This window comes from Opisthocomus hoazin, chromosome 15 (assembly GCF_030867145.1).
Source record: "Opisthocomus hoazin isolate bOpiHoa1 chromosome 15, bOpiHoa1.hap1, whole genome shotgun sequence".
Lineage (NCBI taxonomy): Eukaryota > Metazoa > Chordata > Aves > Opisthocomiformes > Opisthocomidae > Opisthocomus > Opisthocomus hoazin.
Window position 1 is genome coordinate 13,671,014 of NC_134428.1, and position 14,446 is coordinate 13,685,459.

Consider the following 14,446-nt stretch of genomic DNA (forward strand, 5'->3'; position numbering starts at 1 on the left):
AAGGACAAAGCCGCAAGAAAGCGGTGCAACCCCGAGGACCCTCTCTGGTGAGAGCCCACCCATCCCCTGCCCCAGGGAGACAGTGGGCACCCTCAACTGCCCCTGGCACCTGGCCATGACTGGGGCCACCGTGGCCACATCCCAGACCCCCGGCCAGGGGCTAGCTGTGCCCCCAGCCCAGCCTGGCGAGGAACACGCCCCGGCCACAGGGTGTTTGCTGGCTGGAGGGGGGCGAGGAGCTGTGGGACCCCTGTTTGGAGCAGGGATTTCCAGCTCCTTCCACATCTGCTGCTGATCCCAGGCTGGAGCTGGGGTTAACCCTTGGCAGCCGGGGTGGGAGGGGGATGGATGGTTCCCCGCACCCCCAACACCCCACTGGGTAAGGGGAGCAGCCCCGTGGGACGCGCGGCAGGCAGGACCACCCGGGATGCTCACGGGGAGCATGGTCCCCTTGCAGTCGGTCCCCAGGGATACTCCAGGGGCTCAGGCACAGGACACAGCCCCCGCCAGGGACAGCCACACCAGAGGACACCCCACAAATGCCCCACGCACCCAGCCGCAGGCAATGGCAGGCAGCCCTGCCCGCACCGGCGCATCTTCCTCCTCTTCCTCCGAGCTGGAAATCCCTGGGGGAGCAGGGCCTGCGGTGCGCAGCCCTCCTGGGACGCCCAGCCTCACTGGGCCCCCCAGCCCGCCTGGGACCCCCAGCATGACCGGGACCCTCCAGCCTGACCAGACCCCCTAGCCTGCCTGGGACCCCCAGCATGACTGGGACCCCCCAGCCTCCCACGGTGGGGGCACAGGCAGCACCTGCAGCGAGCAGGGCCAAGGCAGAAGCTGGGTGCACCCCTGGAAGGGCGGGGGAGAGAGGGCAGGGAAGCCCCCCTTGCTTACAGGGGGGGGAGCAGCCCCACGCAGGGGCCGTGGACCGGGCGCGGGGTCCCCAGCTCGGGGGTGGGGGGGTGGCGGGGGCGGTTCTCCATCCCCCCCCAGCGCCCGGGGGGGCCCCGGCGGGCGCAGAGGCGGGGGGCTGCAGCACCCCCGGCCCGGTGGGCTGGGCGGGGAGGGGGGGCGGTGGGAGGGGGCTGGCGGCGGGGCCGGCGGAGCTCCGGGGGCCGGGCCCGGGGGTGGGGGGGGTCCGGCCGGGGCGGGGGCGCGGGCAGCACCTCCCCCCTCCCCTCCCCCCTCTCCGGTCCCCTCCTCCTTCCCCTCCCCGCCGAGGCGGCCGGCGCCGTCCCGTCCCGTCCCGGGGCTCGGCGGGCTGAGCCGCAGCTTCGCTCCGCTCCCCCCCCGATGCGGGTGTCCCGGGTGGGTGGCAGCCGCCGGCCCCCCCCGCCCCGGCATGGCCCGGCTCTCGGTCAAGGAGCACCTGGACGGGATCCTCTCCGACTTCGAAGGTGCGACCCCCCCCCCCCCCCGGGGGCTGCGAGACCCCCACTCGGAGTTGGGTAACGGGGGGATGCCCCCCGGGGGATACGTAGCGTGCGGGGGGGCGATGGCCCCCAGGCTGGGTATCTGGGCGGGGATGCCCCCGGGGGGCTGCGCATCGTGGGGGGGGTTCTGCGCATCGTGGGGGGGCTGCTCTCCCCCCCCCCCCAGGAGGCTGCGTGGCGTGGGGAGCGTCCCGCGGGGTTCGCTCCTTAGGTTGTGCCCCCCCACGGGGCGCACCCTCGGGGGGAGCCTGGGGGGGGGGCGTGGGTGGTCTCGGGGGTGAGCGGGGAGCGGGGGGGGACACATTGCAAAGCCCTCAGGGGGACGGGAGTACGTGTGTGCACATCCCCCCCCTTCCCCCCCCCCCGTTCGCGTGTGTGCGTGGGCGCACCCCCCGAGTGTGCGTGCGGCCCCGGGGGACCGGGGGGCTGCGGGGAGGGGGGCGGGGAGCCGTGTCCCGCCGCTCTCCCCCCGGGGCGGGGCAGCGGGAGGGGTTTGTCCTTCTCCAGCCCCCCGCAGCCCCCCCGCAGTTACCCCCGGCCGCTTCCCGCAGCCCGCGGCGGGAGGGGCCGGGGCCGGGGCCGGGGCCGGGGGCGGGCGGCGAAACCCGACCCCGGGGCTGCTGCTGCCCTCGCCGGGGAGGAATGCGTGCACCTACCCCGGGCACCTTAACCCCGCCGCTCCCGGACCCCCCCCACCCCCTGCTGTCCCCCCCCCAGCCCCCCCAAAGCCCCTGCCACCCCCCCGCCTCGCCCTGCGTCCCCCGCTCTGGGCACCGCCAGAGCGATGGGCGAGGACGTGACCTGTGACCGGGTTTGGGGTGAAAGGAGGCGTTTTTGGCAGCGAGATGGATGCGGGGAGGGGGCCGCTGTCCCCGTCTCCCCATGGCCCCCGGCACCGTGGCCAGCTGGAGAGGGGCAGGACCTGCCTAGGGGAGAGCTGTTATTAGCAGCACCCGCGCCCCGGCCCCTGACCCCTGCCCAGCCCCGGGCGCTGGGGTGAGCTGGGGGGGGGACGGGACCCCCGCCACCCCTGGCGCTGATGGCCAAGCCACAGCAGCGGTTGTGGGGCCGAGGAAGAGGAGGGCGAGGCTGGCCTCGTGCCGGTGGGTGCCATGCCGGGGCACGCCAGCACACGTGTCAGGATGAAGGGGCGCAGCGTGGGCCCCCCCCCAGCTGCCCTGCCAGAGGCAGCCATCGCCGCTTGGCAGCGGGGGTGAGGAAGGAGCTTCGTGGGGGTCCTGGCTGCTCAGACCTGTCGCGGGGGTGCCAAGGGGGAGAGGGCCCTGCACCCCTGCCAAGCACCCGGCAGCTGCTCCGGCAAGGGGCTTTGCACCGGAGCCAGGCGCTGCGATGCCCACGGTGCAGTGGGACATCCGTGGGGGGGGGGAGGGGCCATGGCGTGGGCTCATGGTTGCAATCAGTGAGGCTGTGTGGGAGGCATGGCCGCTGCCTCCTGCATGAACCGTAACATTACCACTGCGTGTAGCGACAGCTCTGGCCTGCCCCGCCATCAGTAGGCTTCAGGGTTAATGCCCTGTAAGGGGGCAGGAATCTTTCCCAGCATGGCTGTTTGGATGGGTGGAGGGGGGGAGCAGGGGGATCCGGTTACTGGGGGCTGGATCCCTTACAGGGGGAATAAAGCGGGCAGTGTGCTGTGCGGGGAGCCGGTGGCACCAGCCGGGCGCGGATGAACCACGGGGAACAATGATAAAAACCACGGCGAACAATGTGGCAGGGCCATGGGGCCGCTGGCGCTGAGCTGGTTCCCGGTGTGGGACGGGGTCACAAATGGCTGTCAGGCACCTCTGGGTGCTGGCACGGCTTGGGGTCCGCGCTCGGCGGTGGCCGTGGGCTTGGCTGGGGAGGGGGTGCCCGGCCGTGGGTGCCACTCTCACGCCACCATCTCTCTCTCTGTCCCCAGCGCTCAAGAAGTCGTTTGAAGCGGAGGATGGGGACGACGTGCCCGGCTCCCCACCGGTGTCCCTGCTGCCCTCAGGCACTGGCGAGTGCCACCGGCCGCTGCTGCCCGGCCACCTGCCCCACTCAGGCACTGCCACCGGCCCCAGCCCGGCTCCCAGCCCCGTGCTGCGCACCCGGCTCAGCACCAGCCTCTCCACCAGCCGAGCCAACGGCACCACCGCCATCGCCCGTGTCGCCTCCTTCCAGACCCGCGGGGTCTTCGCCGCGGGGCCGGGCAGCGACGGCGAGAGCCTTCGCAGCTCGTCCTCCAGCTTGGAGAGCCCCGCGCCCCTCCAGCCGCCGGGCACCCCCCCGGCCGCCGGCCCCGGCCTGAAGAAGGTCCCGTCCCACGGCAGCGTTTTCCCAGTGGAGCTGGAGCATCCCCTCCGCGGGGCCGCTGCCAGCTGCGGCTCGCTGCCGGCGCTGGACCTGCACATCGCCGAGGAGCCGGGGATGGGGACCCCCCTGCCGAACCCCTTGCTGTGGGGCACCCGGAGCCCCGTGGCTCAGCCTCGCGCCCGCCAGCCTTCCTCCCCCCCAGCCCCGTGTGATGGCACCGAGGTGGCCCCGGAGCTGCCCGTGCTCCCCAAGGGGCCGGCGGGGTGGGACACGGCCCCCTGCACGCTGCCGCGGCCGCAGCTGAGGGTCAGCCTGGGCAGCAGCCCCGGCGCGGCCCCCGCCACCCCTTCCCTGGGGAGGGCTGAGGGGCTGCCACCGTCCCCCCAAGCCACCCCCTTCAAGCTGGTGTCGCAGCCGCAGACGGTGCAATTGAGCTCCCAGCCCGCCTTCCTCGGGGGGCTGGTGCTGGTGCCGGCCCCGGGGACCCTGGCAGCACCCGGTGGAGCCGGGGTGAAGCCCCCCACCCCGCGGGGACCCTGCGCGGCAGCGGCAGCTCCCGGTGAGGCTGTGGTGACACCGAAGCATGGTAGGACTCGCTCCTGTCCCCCCCCCCTCCCCTCTCCCCACTGGGACCCCCTTGCTGGTGTGGTGTTGCCAAAGCCCCCTGGCGAGCCCCCCTGCCGCCAGCCGCCCCAGGAGGGTGTTGATGCGGGGCTGTGGTGAAGCTGGGGATGACACGGCTGGGATGAGCCCCACTGGCTCCCTCCTCCCTCCCACTGGTGCCGGGGGGCTGTGGGGCGCGTTGGATGCCGTCTGGCGCGGTGCGTGGCGCGTAGCGGCGGGGGGCTGTGCGGCATGGAGCCGAGCGCGGCACTGGCAGGACTCCCATCCCTCCCAGCCCTGGGGAGACGGGTGAGTTTCCCGCGCCGCCCCGGCACTAATCGCTTTCCCCGTCGCAGGGAGATGGGTCGGGACACATGTGCCCCATCGGCGGCAGCGCCGAGGCCGCAGCTCCACGCGTGCCGGCTATCGCCGCGATCTTGTCCCGCGTCCAGCGCTTTCTTCCCCTCTCGTCCCTCCTTGCCTTGGCACGGGGATGGATCCTGTTCCTCCCCTCCCGGGGGGGAAGAGGAGGTGGCGGGGGGCCAAGGTGTGCTGGGGCGTGCTCGGCGCGCGCCTCGTGCCGGAGGGAGGATGTGGGGCTCCCCGGCACGACCGTGGGACCGGCTCACACCGCGCCAGCGTGGGCACCGCCAAGCCCGTGCCTGTCCCTAGGCTCGGGGCCGGGGAGCCCCAGTGTCCCTGCTTCTCGGCGACTGCTCTGGGAAAGGCTGGAGGGTGCCGGGGTGGCCGGGAGATGGCCGCTGCTGCCGGTGCTCCCTGTTTGGGTGCTTGGGGCTCATTGCCCGTCTCGCTGGGGTGTCATGAGAGCCGCCGTCGCCGGGCTCTAAGTACTGACGCCAGCAAAAGCATCCATGCATCTGCTCCGGGCTGGGGTGAATCATCCCCCAGCAATGCCTGTGGCCGTGCTGCCCAGCCAGCCCGGCTGCCCCGGTGACCTGCCGCTGCCCGCGGCGCTGGCCGGGCCGGAGGGACGGTGCTCGGAGCCGAGCTGGGGCGATGGGGACGCAGGGGGACGGTGTTGAGGGCCGAGATGGGGTGACAGAGACATGGGGGTGCGGTGCCGGGTACCCAGCCGGGGTTTGGCAGGGTGGCCGAGCGTGGCGTGGCCGGGCTGCGGAGCGGGGCGCGAGCCGGCGGGCAGCGTGTGGGCACCGGCTGCTCTGCAGATGGCACGGGGCTGGCAGGCACCGCCGCGGCACAGCGGTGTCTCTGCCAGCAAGAAGTGGGGATGCGCCGCGTTCTCTCCCCGGAGGCCACCGCGGCCCCCGGCCGGCGGCACCCGTGGGTGGCCGTGGGGTGGCATGGCATGCTTGGTCCCGTGCCCCATGGGGGAAGCGCCAAAAGCCGGCGGCCACCGCCGCCTTTCACTTCCACGCTGAGCAAGCGCCTGGGTCGCCCACGCAGGGCCCCCGGGCGAGGAGGAGGAGGAGGAGGAGCGGAGGAGGAGCCGTGGGCTGCAGCCACCCTCCCCGCCTTGCACCCCAGGAGCCATTTGGCCCCGGTGACCAGCTCTCGGCAGCAGCAGCCCCGGCTCCGGCCAGCTCGCCCAGGTAGGGATGGCCGCGGTGGCATGGGGCAGGGTGGCGTGCGGGCAGGGGGGTTCTGCCCCCAGAGCAGGGCGGACCCCCGGGTCCCCTGCGGGCAGGCACAGGGTTTCACCCACAGCTCACTTCTGCTTCTGCTTGCCGCCGGCGCTCGGCGGTCCCAGCCCTGTGGTGTGGCTCCTGCCTGCACTGCGGCCAGCCGAGTAGGCTGGCTCTGGGTCCGGCCGCGGATGCGGACTGTCACTGTGGTCCCCTTGGGTCGCGTTTGGCACTGGGAGACGTGCCGGCATTTCTGGGTCATGCTCAGCCGGGTGGGTAGAGCTGCGGCGAGCTCCTCGCTGGCATGGTGGGCGCCTCTCCATCCATATCCCCAAAATCCTCCATCCCTTCAATGGAGGGACCAGCTCCCTCGTGCCCACCCACCCTTGAGCCTTTGGGACCTGGCGCAGCGCTCTCCCCGTCCGGCTGCGTTTCCCGGCCGAGGCAATGTCCGGTTTGCCGCAGCGGCAAGCAGCTGGGCTGGGAGCTCCTCTCCCGGCTCATCCTCTCCCAACACGCTCCACCTTCAGACCCTTATTACAGGCTTCCCCTGGGAATAGTCCAATTAGCCCCACATCACTAATTAAACCCATGGAGGAGACCATGGACCCGGGATTACTCGTCCCTGCCTGGAAAATAAGAGCATCTTTAATGAGTCCTCGAACAGGTCTGGCTGCAGGAGCCATTAGCCCCGGAGGTGCGTGGTGATGCCAAAGAGCTTCCACGCGGCCGCCCGGCTGCTGGCCATCGCCGACGGGTCTTTTCGGCAGCGAGGGCAGGGTGATGGGGGGCTCCAGCCCCGCGGTGGGGTGGTTGTGGGTGCAGCACCCAGCACGGCCCTGTGCCTGCTGCCCGCTCCAGCTGTTTGTGTCTGCTTGGCGCTGCTGCCGGCACGGCATGAGGCAGCAGGCAACGGCCGAGCCCCTGCGTGGGTGCTGCACCCTGGGGAGCTGGGGGGTGGTGTGTAGGCCTGCACCCTGCCTGCACCCTGCCTGCAGTGGCTGGCTCCAGGCAGCAGTGGCATCCCTTGGTTCTGGATCTGTCCCGGCAACAGCCGGGGGCTGGTGGGGACCAGGGTGGAGGGGGGCCGGTGTACCCCAGGAGTGGTGGCGTGCCCAGGTGGGCATCGGGGGGGTCCCACCTGCTTGCGGAGCCCCCCAGCTCTTCTCGGTAGCACCCTGCCTGCCCTCAGCTCCCCCAGCCGGGTGCCACCACGAAGTCCCCAGCTGTTCCTCCGCTTCCAAGGAACACCCCGACCCTGTGGGGACAGCTGGGGCACACAGCGCTGCTGTCCCCGTCCCCAACACCTTCCCGGGCGTTACTGCCCGGCCACGCTCCTGCCATCACCCCGGTGAGGCAGCTGGTTTGCACCCAACGGTGGGCACAGGGTGCTGGGTGCCCCCTCTCCCGGGATGCTGTTGCCACGGCAACGGGTGTGTTTGTCTTCATCATGTCCTGGTCCCCCCAGGCTGGCTCGGGCTGGACCCTGCCCGCGTGTCCCTCGTCCCCAGGCTGCGTGGCACACGGCCGAGGCCTCGGCAGGGCGTCTGGGCTCCCTCGGCAGCCTGGGCCGTCAGCAAGCTGCCGCTCGAGCCTCGCCGACGCCAAGAGCCGGCTGGCACATATGTGGCAGGCGGGGAGGCTGCGGCGCAGGGGGACGCAGGCGCCGTGGGGCCCTGCGGCAGCGGGACAGGCGACAGGGCCACCACCCCTCGCCGGGGTGCCCAGTCTCGGGTGCTGCTCAGGGGGCACGGTGCTGGGTGGTCCCCGGTGCCAGGAAGACAGTGGGTGCCAGCGGGGATGGTGCCCACAGGAGAGTACTCCTGCTCCTCTTCGCTGCCACCGCACCCACGCGTGGGGGTGATGGGTGCCATGAAGTGGGGGCCATCGCTGTGCTGGGGTCCCAGTCCGCCGGAGGCTGAGCGGTGCCATGTGTCGGGTGGGCACAGCCGGGCGGGCGCCTTCCCCACCCCAGCGGGCAAACTCAGCGCGGGGGGCTTGGCTGTGGCAGGGAGGGGGCTGCGGGGGTGGGAGAGAGGGAGGGAAGGAGGGATGTTGCCATGCTGGTCATGTGTGGGAGCGGCAGCCTCGCAGGAGCTGGGTTTGGTGCCAGCCAGGGGCTGGCAGAGGGGAGGGGGCTGCGGCGCTGATGGGGATGCGGATGCTGATGGCGCCTGGGGGACCCCCGCCACTGTAGCGAGGGGCTGGACGAGGGCACTGCGGCACTGAGGTAGGACCCGAACAATGGCCATGCCGAGGAGGAGGAGGAGGAGGAGAAAGGGCTTGGGGCCCGCCGAGGTGCCGCACAAAGGGCTGGGGCAGGCGTGGGGCTCTGGTGGCCCCCAAGCTGGGGCAGGTTCGGGGCACAGTCCCCAGGGCAAACCCTGCACGTCCCCAGGGTCGGGGTTGTGCTGGTTGCCCCTCCCCAGCACCCCGGGGGCCACAGATGGGTGCCCCTCGCCCTGGCAGGAGCCGGTGCCTGGGTACGATGTGGGGTGGCATGTCCTGCCCCGGGCCCGGACCCCCCGGGAGCAGTGACACCGGAGCGGGTGCGCGGGTGGCCTCGGCGTGGGTGACAGCGCGGGCTGGGCGAAGGGTGCCGGTGGTGGCCGCGGTGCCTGCTGCACCCGGTGGCATCGCGGGGGACAGGCAGGACTGCTTGGTGGCACGGTCACCCCAAAGATGCCACTACGGCACCTCCCTGTCCCCCTCCGCCCGCGGGGTGCCGGGGGGACGGCGGGCCCCGTTGCCATGCCGAGCCTCACCGGCTGCCAGGAATGTGCCAGGGCTGCGTGCCTGCCGGGGCGGCTGCTGCTGGGGCAACGGTGCTGGCGGAGGGGTGGGCATCAGGGGAGTCTGGGCTCACCCACCTTTGCCCACCCGTGCAGGGAGCAGCCTGGAGCCTGAGGAGCGCAGCATGGAGCCACCAGCCGTGCTGGAGGAGGAGATGCCCCTCGCCGCAGCAGCCGCCCCGGCAGGTTGCCAGCTCTTCGGTTACGTGGGGATCGAAGCTGTGCTTGACCAGATGAAAATCAAAACCATGAAGACAGGCTTCGAGTTCAACATCATGGTCGTGGGTGAGCACCGGCTGTGGGGTCCGCTCTCAGCTGGGGGGAGAATCCTGGCTCCGATGCCGCCGTGCCGGGGGAAGTAATGCTTTTGAGGGATTTTAAGCAGTTTAAGCAGCAAGAAATTAAAAAGGAGCAACATGCCATACCCCATAACGTAGCGATGCTGATGGGTGAGCTCATCCCAGCCTCCGGGATGCTCCTGAATGCGTACCGAGGGGTTGTCAACTCAGAATAATTTTACTGGGGAGGACAAACCGGAGCTATCCCAGCCTTCAGGATGCTTCCAAATGGGGACCAAGGTCTTACCATCCTGGGGAATAAATTTACTGAGGGGAATAAACCAGGGCTGTCCCAACCTCTGGGATGCTCCCAAATGGATACAGAGGTGTTACTGCCCCAGGGGAATTAATTTATTGGGGAGGGGGGATAAACCGGAGCTGCTGGTGTCGCTGCAGGGCAGAGCGGGCTGGGGAAGTCGACGATGGTGAACACCCTCTTCAAGTCCAAGGTGAGCCGCAAAGCCTCGCAGCCCGGCCAGGAGGAACGCATCCCCAAGACAGTGCAGCTGCAGTCCGTCACCCACGGTAAGGTCACCGCCATGGGGTCATGTCCCACCAACCCTGAGGAGAAGCAGGGGACCAAGGGGACCCCCTTGGTCCCCTGCTTCTCCCCAATGCTTGTTCCCCACTGACCCACATCTCTGCCCCATAGTCATCGAGGAGAAGGGTGTGAAGATGAAGCTGACAGTGACGGACACGCCGGGGTTTGGGGACCAGATCAACAACGAGAACTGGTAGGACATAACGAAGTGCATCATCCCAGCTTGGTGGGTGGCAGATTGGGATGGGGATTGAGCTCAGATGCTGTCGCCCAACTCCTCATCCTCAGCTGGGACCCCATCATCAAATACATCAACGAGCAGTACGAGAGGTACCTACGCGAGGAGATCGTCATCACCCGCAAGAGGAAGATCCCGGACACCCGAGTCCATGGATGCGTCTATTTCGTGCCCCCCACGGGTCACTGGTGAGACCCCACTCACAGCACCCGTGGGTGCTCCCTGCTTGATGGTGCAGGTCAGCCCGGGGTGATGGTGATGGGGTCACCCTGGGGTGATGGTGGTCCTTGGCAGGCTTCGCCCACTGGACCTGGAGTTCATGCGGCGGCTCAGTAGGATTGTCAACGTGGTGCCAGTGATTGCCAAAGCCGATACGCTCACCCTTGAGGAACGGGCAGAGTTCAAGCAACGGGTGAGGACAAGTCCCCGAGGGACTGCCGCGGCGCCCTGTGTCACCTCCAAACCTGGCTCAAGCCCCGTATCCCACAGATCCAGGAAGACCTGAAGACCCACGCCATCAGCGTGTACCCACAGGAGGACTTTGACCAGGACCTGGATGACAGAGCGCTGAATGACAGGATTCGGGTAAGTGCTGGGATGCTGGGATGGGAGATGCTGGTCCCTGGGGTGCGTGGTGGGGGAGAGACGACCCCAGGGGAGCCTGGCAGCACCCCGGGGCGAGTGCATTCCTCTGCACTGGCAGGAGAAGATCCCCTTCGCCGTGGTGGGGGCAGACCAGGAGCACCAGGTGAACGGCAAGCGGGTGCTGGGCCGCAAGACCAAGTGGGGCATCATTGAAGGTGAGCAGAGCCCCTTGTACCCCCAGCACCCCCCCCAGGCGTAGGGGGGGTCTGACAGGGGTGTGGGGAGCAGCACCCACGGGTGCATCCCTGCCTGGGTGGGTGCTGGGGGTGCAGATGGTGGCCTGGAGCCGTGGTGGTACCCAGAGGCTGCCGAGCTGTGCTCCCCGGGCATCCCTCTGCCCGCACCCTGCCAGCCCCGCTACCCGCTCTGCCTTGCTTTGCAGTGGAGAACCCGGCACACTGTGAGTTCCCCCTCCTGCGGGACCTGCTGATCCGGTGAGCAGGGGACGGGACGGGGAGTGCCGGGACACTGTGGGGGGGACGGTGGGGTTGGGGGGATGGTAACTTGATGCCCTTCCTCCCCACTGCCACCCCGGGCAGGTCCCACCTGCAGGACCTGAAGGACATCACCCACAACGTCCATTACGAGAGCTACCGCGTGCGGCGGCTGAACGAGAGCAACCGGCTGGCCCTGAGCCCCTGCAACGGGCTGCCCGGCAAGGGCGAGGGTGGCAGCGACCTCTGAGCCGCCGCAGCCCCTTCCCCGGACCTGCCGCTGGACCCCCGTGGCAGTGCCCGGTCCCCTGCCCACCAGTGGCTGTGCCCGGACCCTGCCTGGGGTGAGGACCACACGTCGGTTTGGGGTGAGGACCCCCCCCCCGAGAGTGCCAGGCTGCCCTGGTTTGAGTCCCCAGGTCCTTCATCCCCAAGATCCACCATGGGCACAGACCCCTTGGACCCTGCGCGACATTAAAGGTCAACAGGAGCCTTCAGCCTTCACCATCGTCATCCTCCTGCTGGACTCCCCTCTTCTGACGTGCCACCACCCTCCTGCGCTGCTCCAGCTGCTGGAGCTGTGGGGTGGGACCCCCTCACGGTGCTGCCAGGGTGCCTCGTGCCAGCACCGGCTGGGCACCCCGGGGAAAGGCGTGGGGTGTTGGTGGTGCCATGGGCAGGCAGGGTGCGGGTCCCCTCCCCACGGTCACCCCACCCACCGGGCATGGTGACAGCAGCTGGCACAGCCGGACTTTGAGCCGCTTATCGGGTGGCGGAGGTGTCGGGAGGGGACCGGAGGTGCCACCCGCAAGGGTGTGAGGGGGCTACACCCGGCTGCTGCCCGCTGTGGCACCCGCCTGCCAGGGGCACCCGACGCTGGGTGCAGCCCCCCCAGACCCCTCGGGCAGACCCTGCGGGTGCTGGCCCCACCGCGGCATGAGGCTGAGGGTGCCGGGGCAGCCCCCGCAGTGCTGCAGGGGTGCATGAAAGGCCCCTTTGTGCCTCCCGCCGTGGGCAGGGCCAGGGTGCGGTGCCAGGACGGTGGCGCAATGGGCTCCCTGCCCCCCCACCCCCACCCCGGCCCCAGCGCGGGGCTCAGCGTCACCACCAGCGCCAGCACCCTTCGCCCAGCCCCACGTTAATGATCCACCCACCCGTGCAGCCACCGCTGCCAGCACCCGGCGAGCCGTGCGTGGTGGCGGCAGTGGTGGCGGCAGAGCCGGGGGTCCTCGGCACGGGCGGGCGGCTCGGGGGGCCAGCGGCTCCCTGCCCCGTGCCCCACCCCTCCGTCCCAGCACCCAGATAAGAGCGGCTGCCGGCAGCACCCATTTCCCAGTGCACGGCGTCGGTGGGAGAGCCATCCGGGACCATGGCTGTGGCGACGGTGAACCTCCGCGCCGTGACCTCCTGGGTGGGCATCGCCCGGCTCGCTGCCGTCGTGCTGTCCTGCATCGCCTTCAGCTTGGTGGCCTCCACTAGGGCATTCGGCGGTCCCTATGGGACGTGGTGCATGTTCACCTGGTGCTTCTGCTTCGCCGTGACGCTGCTGGTGCTGGTTCTGGAGCTGCTGGAGCTCTACCCCAAGCTGCCGTTCTCCTGGGATGACTTCACCTCAGCTTTCTCCATGCTGGCGGCGTTGATGATCTTTACCACCTCGGTAGTCTTCCCCTCCACCTTCATCAGCAGTCCCTGCAGCAGCAGCAAGTGTGCCCGGCAGGCTGTGGCCACCGCCGTCTCCTGCCTCTGCTTCCTCGCCTACGCCCTCGAGGTGGGGCTCACCCGCGCCAAGCCAGGGGACATCAGCAGCTTCCTCTCCACCGTGCCTGGGCTCCTCAAGGTCTTTGAAGCCTATGTGGCTTGTCTCATCTTCTCCTTGCTGGATAACTACAGTTCTGAAGCCGGCCTGCAGTGGTGTGTGGCTGTCTACTCTATTTGCTTCATCATCACCTTCCTCATCATTGTCTTCACCATTGGCCGGTGCCTCACCTACATGCCCTGCCCGCTGGAGAAGGTGTTGGTGGGCTACAATGCCCTGGCCCTGATGATGTACATCACCGCCACCATCATTTGGCCCTTCTACAGCTTCAATGGTGTGCAACGCCCCGACCCCTGCAGCAGGGACTGTTGGTGGAACAAGCGCCTGGGGGTCACCTTCCTCACCATCTTCAACCTCATCGCCTACTTGGTGGACCTGGTCTACTCCACCAAGATGGTCTTCGTCAGGGCACCTCCCTAAGGGCTCCGGGTGGCCCCGGTGGGGCGAGGGGTGCTGGGACACGGCTGGGTGCCGGTGCGGGGCTGCTGGCGGAGCTGAGGAAGAGGCCGGTTGCCTCGGAAAGCTCCTTCTCCCCGCGCCAGAGCAGAGAGTTGTGGGGTGCTCCCGGGGTTGCGCTCAGCCCAGTGCCCTGCGGGGTGCCTGGCTGGGGGGGCCGGGGACCGGGCTGGCGGGGAGCAGGGTGCTCCCAACACCCTGGAGCCGGGGGGAGGGCTTTGGGATTAAATTGGGTCGTTTTTCACTTGCTTCTGCCTCCTCTTTTTCCCCTTCTTGGCTTTCTGCGGGATCCTCCCCGGCGGCTTTGGGGGTTTGCGAGTGAGAAACGGGGGCACTGGCAGCACTGGGGGGACACCGGCAGCACCAGGGGGGGCACCAGGCTGCAGTGAATCCATCTTTATCCTGCTTGTTGACTCGGCACCGGGGTGAAACAGGGCATGACCAGGAAAAACCCAACCCAGATGCCTTTGCCTTGGCACAGCACGGGACCCTGCCGAACGGGTTTGGGAGGAATGCGCAGCTGGGGGGGCTGAGAGCCCGCCAGGCCCTGTCACCAGTACCGCCAGGTCCCCATCACCACCGCTGTCATCTGGGTGGAAGCCCCCCTGAGTTGGGTCCCAGCCACTCTGGCAGGAGTGGGTTTGGCATCCGCCGGTGCCTGTTGTTTTACCCCCTGGGGGGTCCCCTGCATGGGGGGGACACAGGGTGAGGTGGTGGCTGTCACCCAGATTGGTGGCACCGCGGGCCGGCACACCGGGAAGAAGGCAGCAGAGCGGGTCAGGACCGGGGCAGGCAGGGGAAGGTGTGCCCGGCGGGCAGACATCTTGGCACGGCACTCCCGGATATGGGACGGGTACCCCGTGGGGCACTGCAGTGGCTTTTGGGTGCCACCGTCCCCACCCTGTGCGGCTCCTTCTGCCGCTGCTTGCCCTGGGGCTAGCCACAGCCCGGGGCCATCCCCGCCGCCTCGGGGCTGCTGGGGGCCACAGAGCAGGGTCCCCACCGCCGTGAGACCAGCAGCTATGGCCGCTGCGCCAGGGGAGGGCGGCGGAAGCCCAGACGCGGCTTCCATGGGTACCCAGGCGACTGGGACCTCTGTGCCCTCTGCCGCGGCCACCATGGTGGCGGGTCCCAGTGCCGCTGGTGATGGTGACACCATGGGCTGCTGGGTGGCCTGGTGGGTGTCCCCATCACCTGGTCTGCATCCCCACGGTGGCCATCACCCCGTGACCGTGCCGCCGGGGCACC

The 14,446-nt window shown here is 69.6% G+C and overlaps 2 protein-coding genes across 5 annotated transcripts; both read left to right on the plus strand.

Moving 5' to 3' along the window:
- Positions 1–1,247: 1,247 nt before the first annotated feature.
- On the plus strand, positions 1,248–11,185 carry LOC104336093 (septin-12). Of its 4 annotated transcripts, XM_075436642.1 has the most exons (11): positions 1,248–1,397; positions 3,355–4,317; positions 8,827–9,015; positions 9,465–9,593; positions 9,721–9,802; positions 9,898–10,035; positions 10,142–10,259; positions 10,337–10,432; positions 10,551–10,647; positions 10,875–10,926; positions 11,032–11,185. In XM_075436642.1, the coding sequence occupies exons 1-11, from the start codon at positions 1,343–1,345 to the stop codon at positions 11,174–11,176; spliced, it is 2,064 nt and encodes a 687-aa protein (XP_075292757.1). In that variant the 5' UTR covers positions 1,248–1,342; the 3' UTR covers positions 11,177–11,185. The 4 variants fall into 4 exon arrangements, with proteins under 4 accessions (XP_075292757.1, XP_075292759.1, XP_075292760.1 ...); XM_075436644.1 differs by lacking the exons at positions 1,248–1,397; positions 3,355–4,317 and adding an exon at positions 5,861–5,905; XM_075436645.1 differs by lacking the exons at positions 1,248–1,397; positions 3,355–4,317 and adding an exon at positions 7,858–7,877.
- A 723-nt stretch (positions 11,186–11,908) lies between these two features.
- Positions 11,909–13,366, plus strand: LOC104336094 (myeloid-associated differentiation marker homolog). Its single transcript, XM_009941905.2, is given in 4 exon segments — positions 11,909–11,987; positions 11,989–12,081; positions 12,084–12,276; positions 12,279–13,366. Coding segments are annotated over 4 exon segments (1,248 nt in total). The 5' UTR covers position 11,909; the 3' UTR covers positions 13,163–13,366.
- The last annotated feature ends 1,080 nt before the right edge of the window (positions 13,367–14,446 follow it).

Bases quoted from the DNA above. Each gene is read 5' to 3' on its own strand.
- LOC104336093 (XM_075436642.1), top strand. From the start codon at position 1,343: ATGGCCCGGCTCTCGGTCAAGGAGCACCTGGACGGGATCCTCTCCGAC. The intron at 1,398-3,354 runs GTGCGACCCCCC...CTCTGTCCCCAG, and splicing joins GATCCTCTCCGACTTCGAAG to CGCTCAAGAAGTCGTTTGAA. The intron at 9,016-9,464 runs GTGAGCACCGGC...GTGTCGCTGCAG, and splicing joins GTTCAACATCATGGTCGTGG to GGCAGAGCGGGCTGGGGAAG.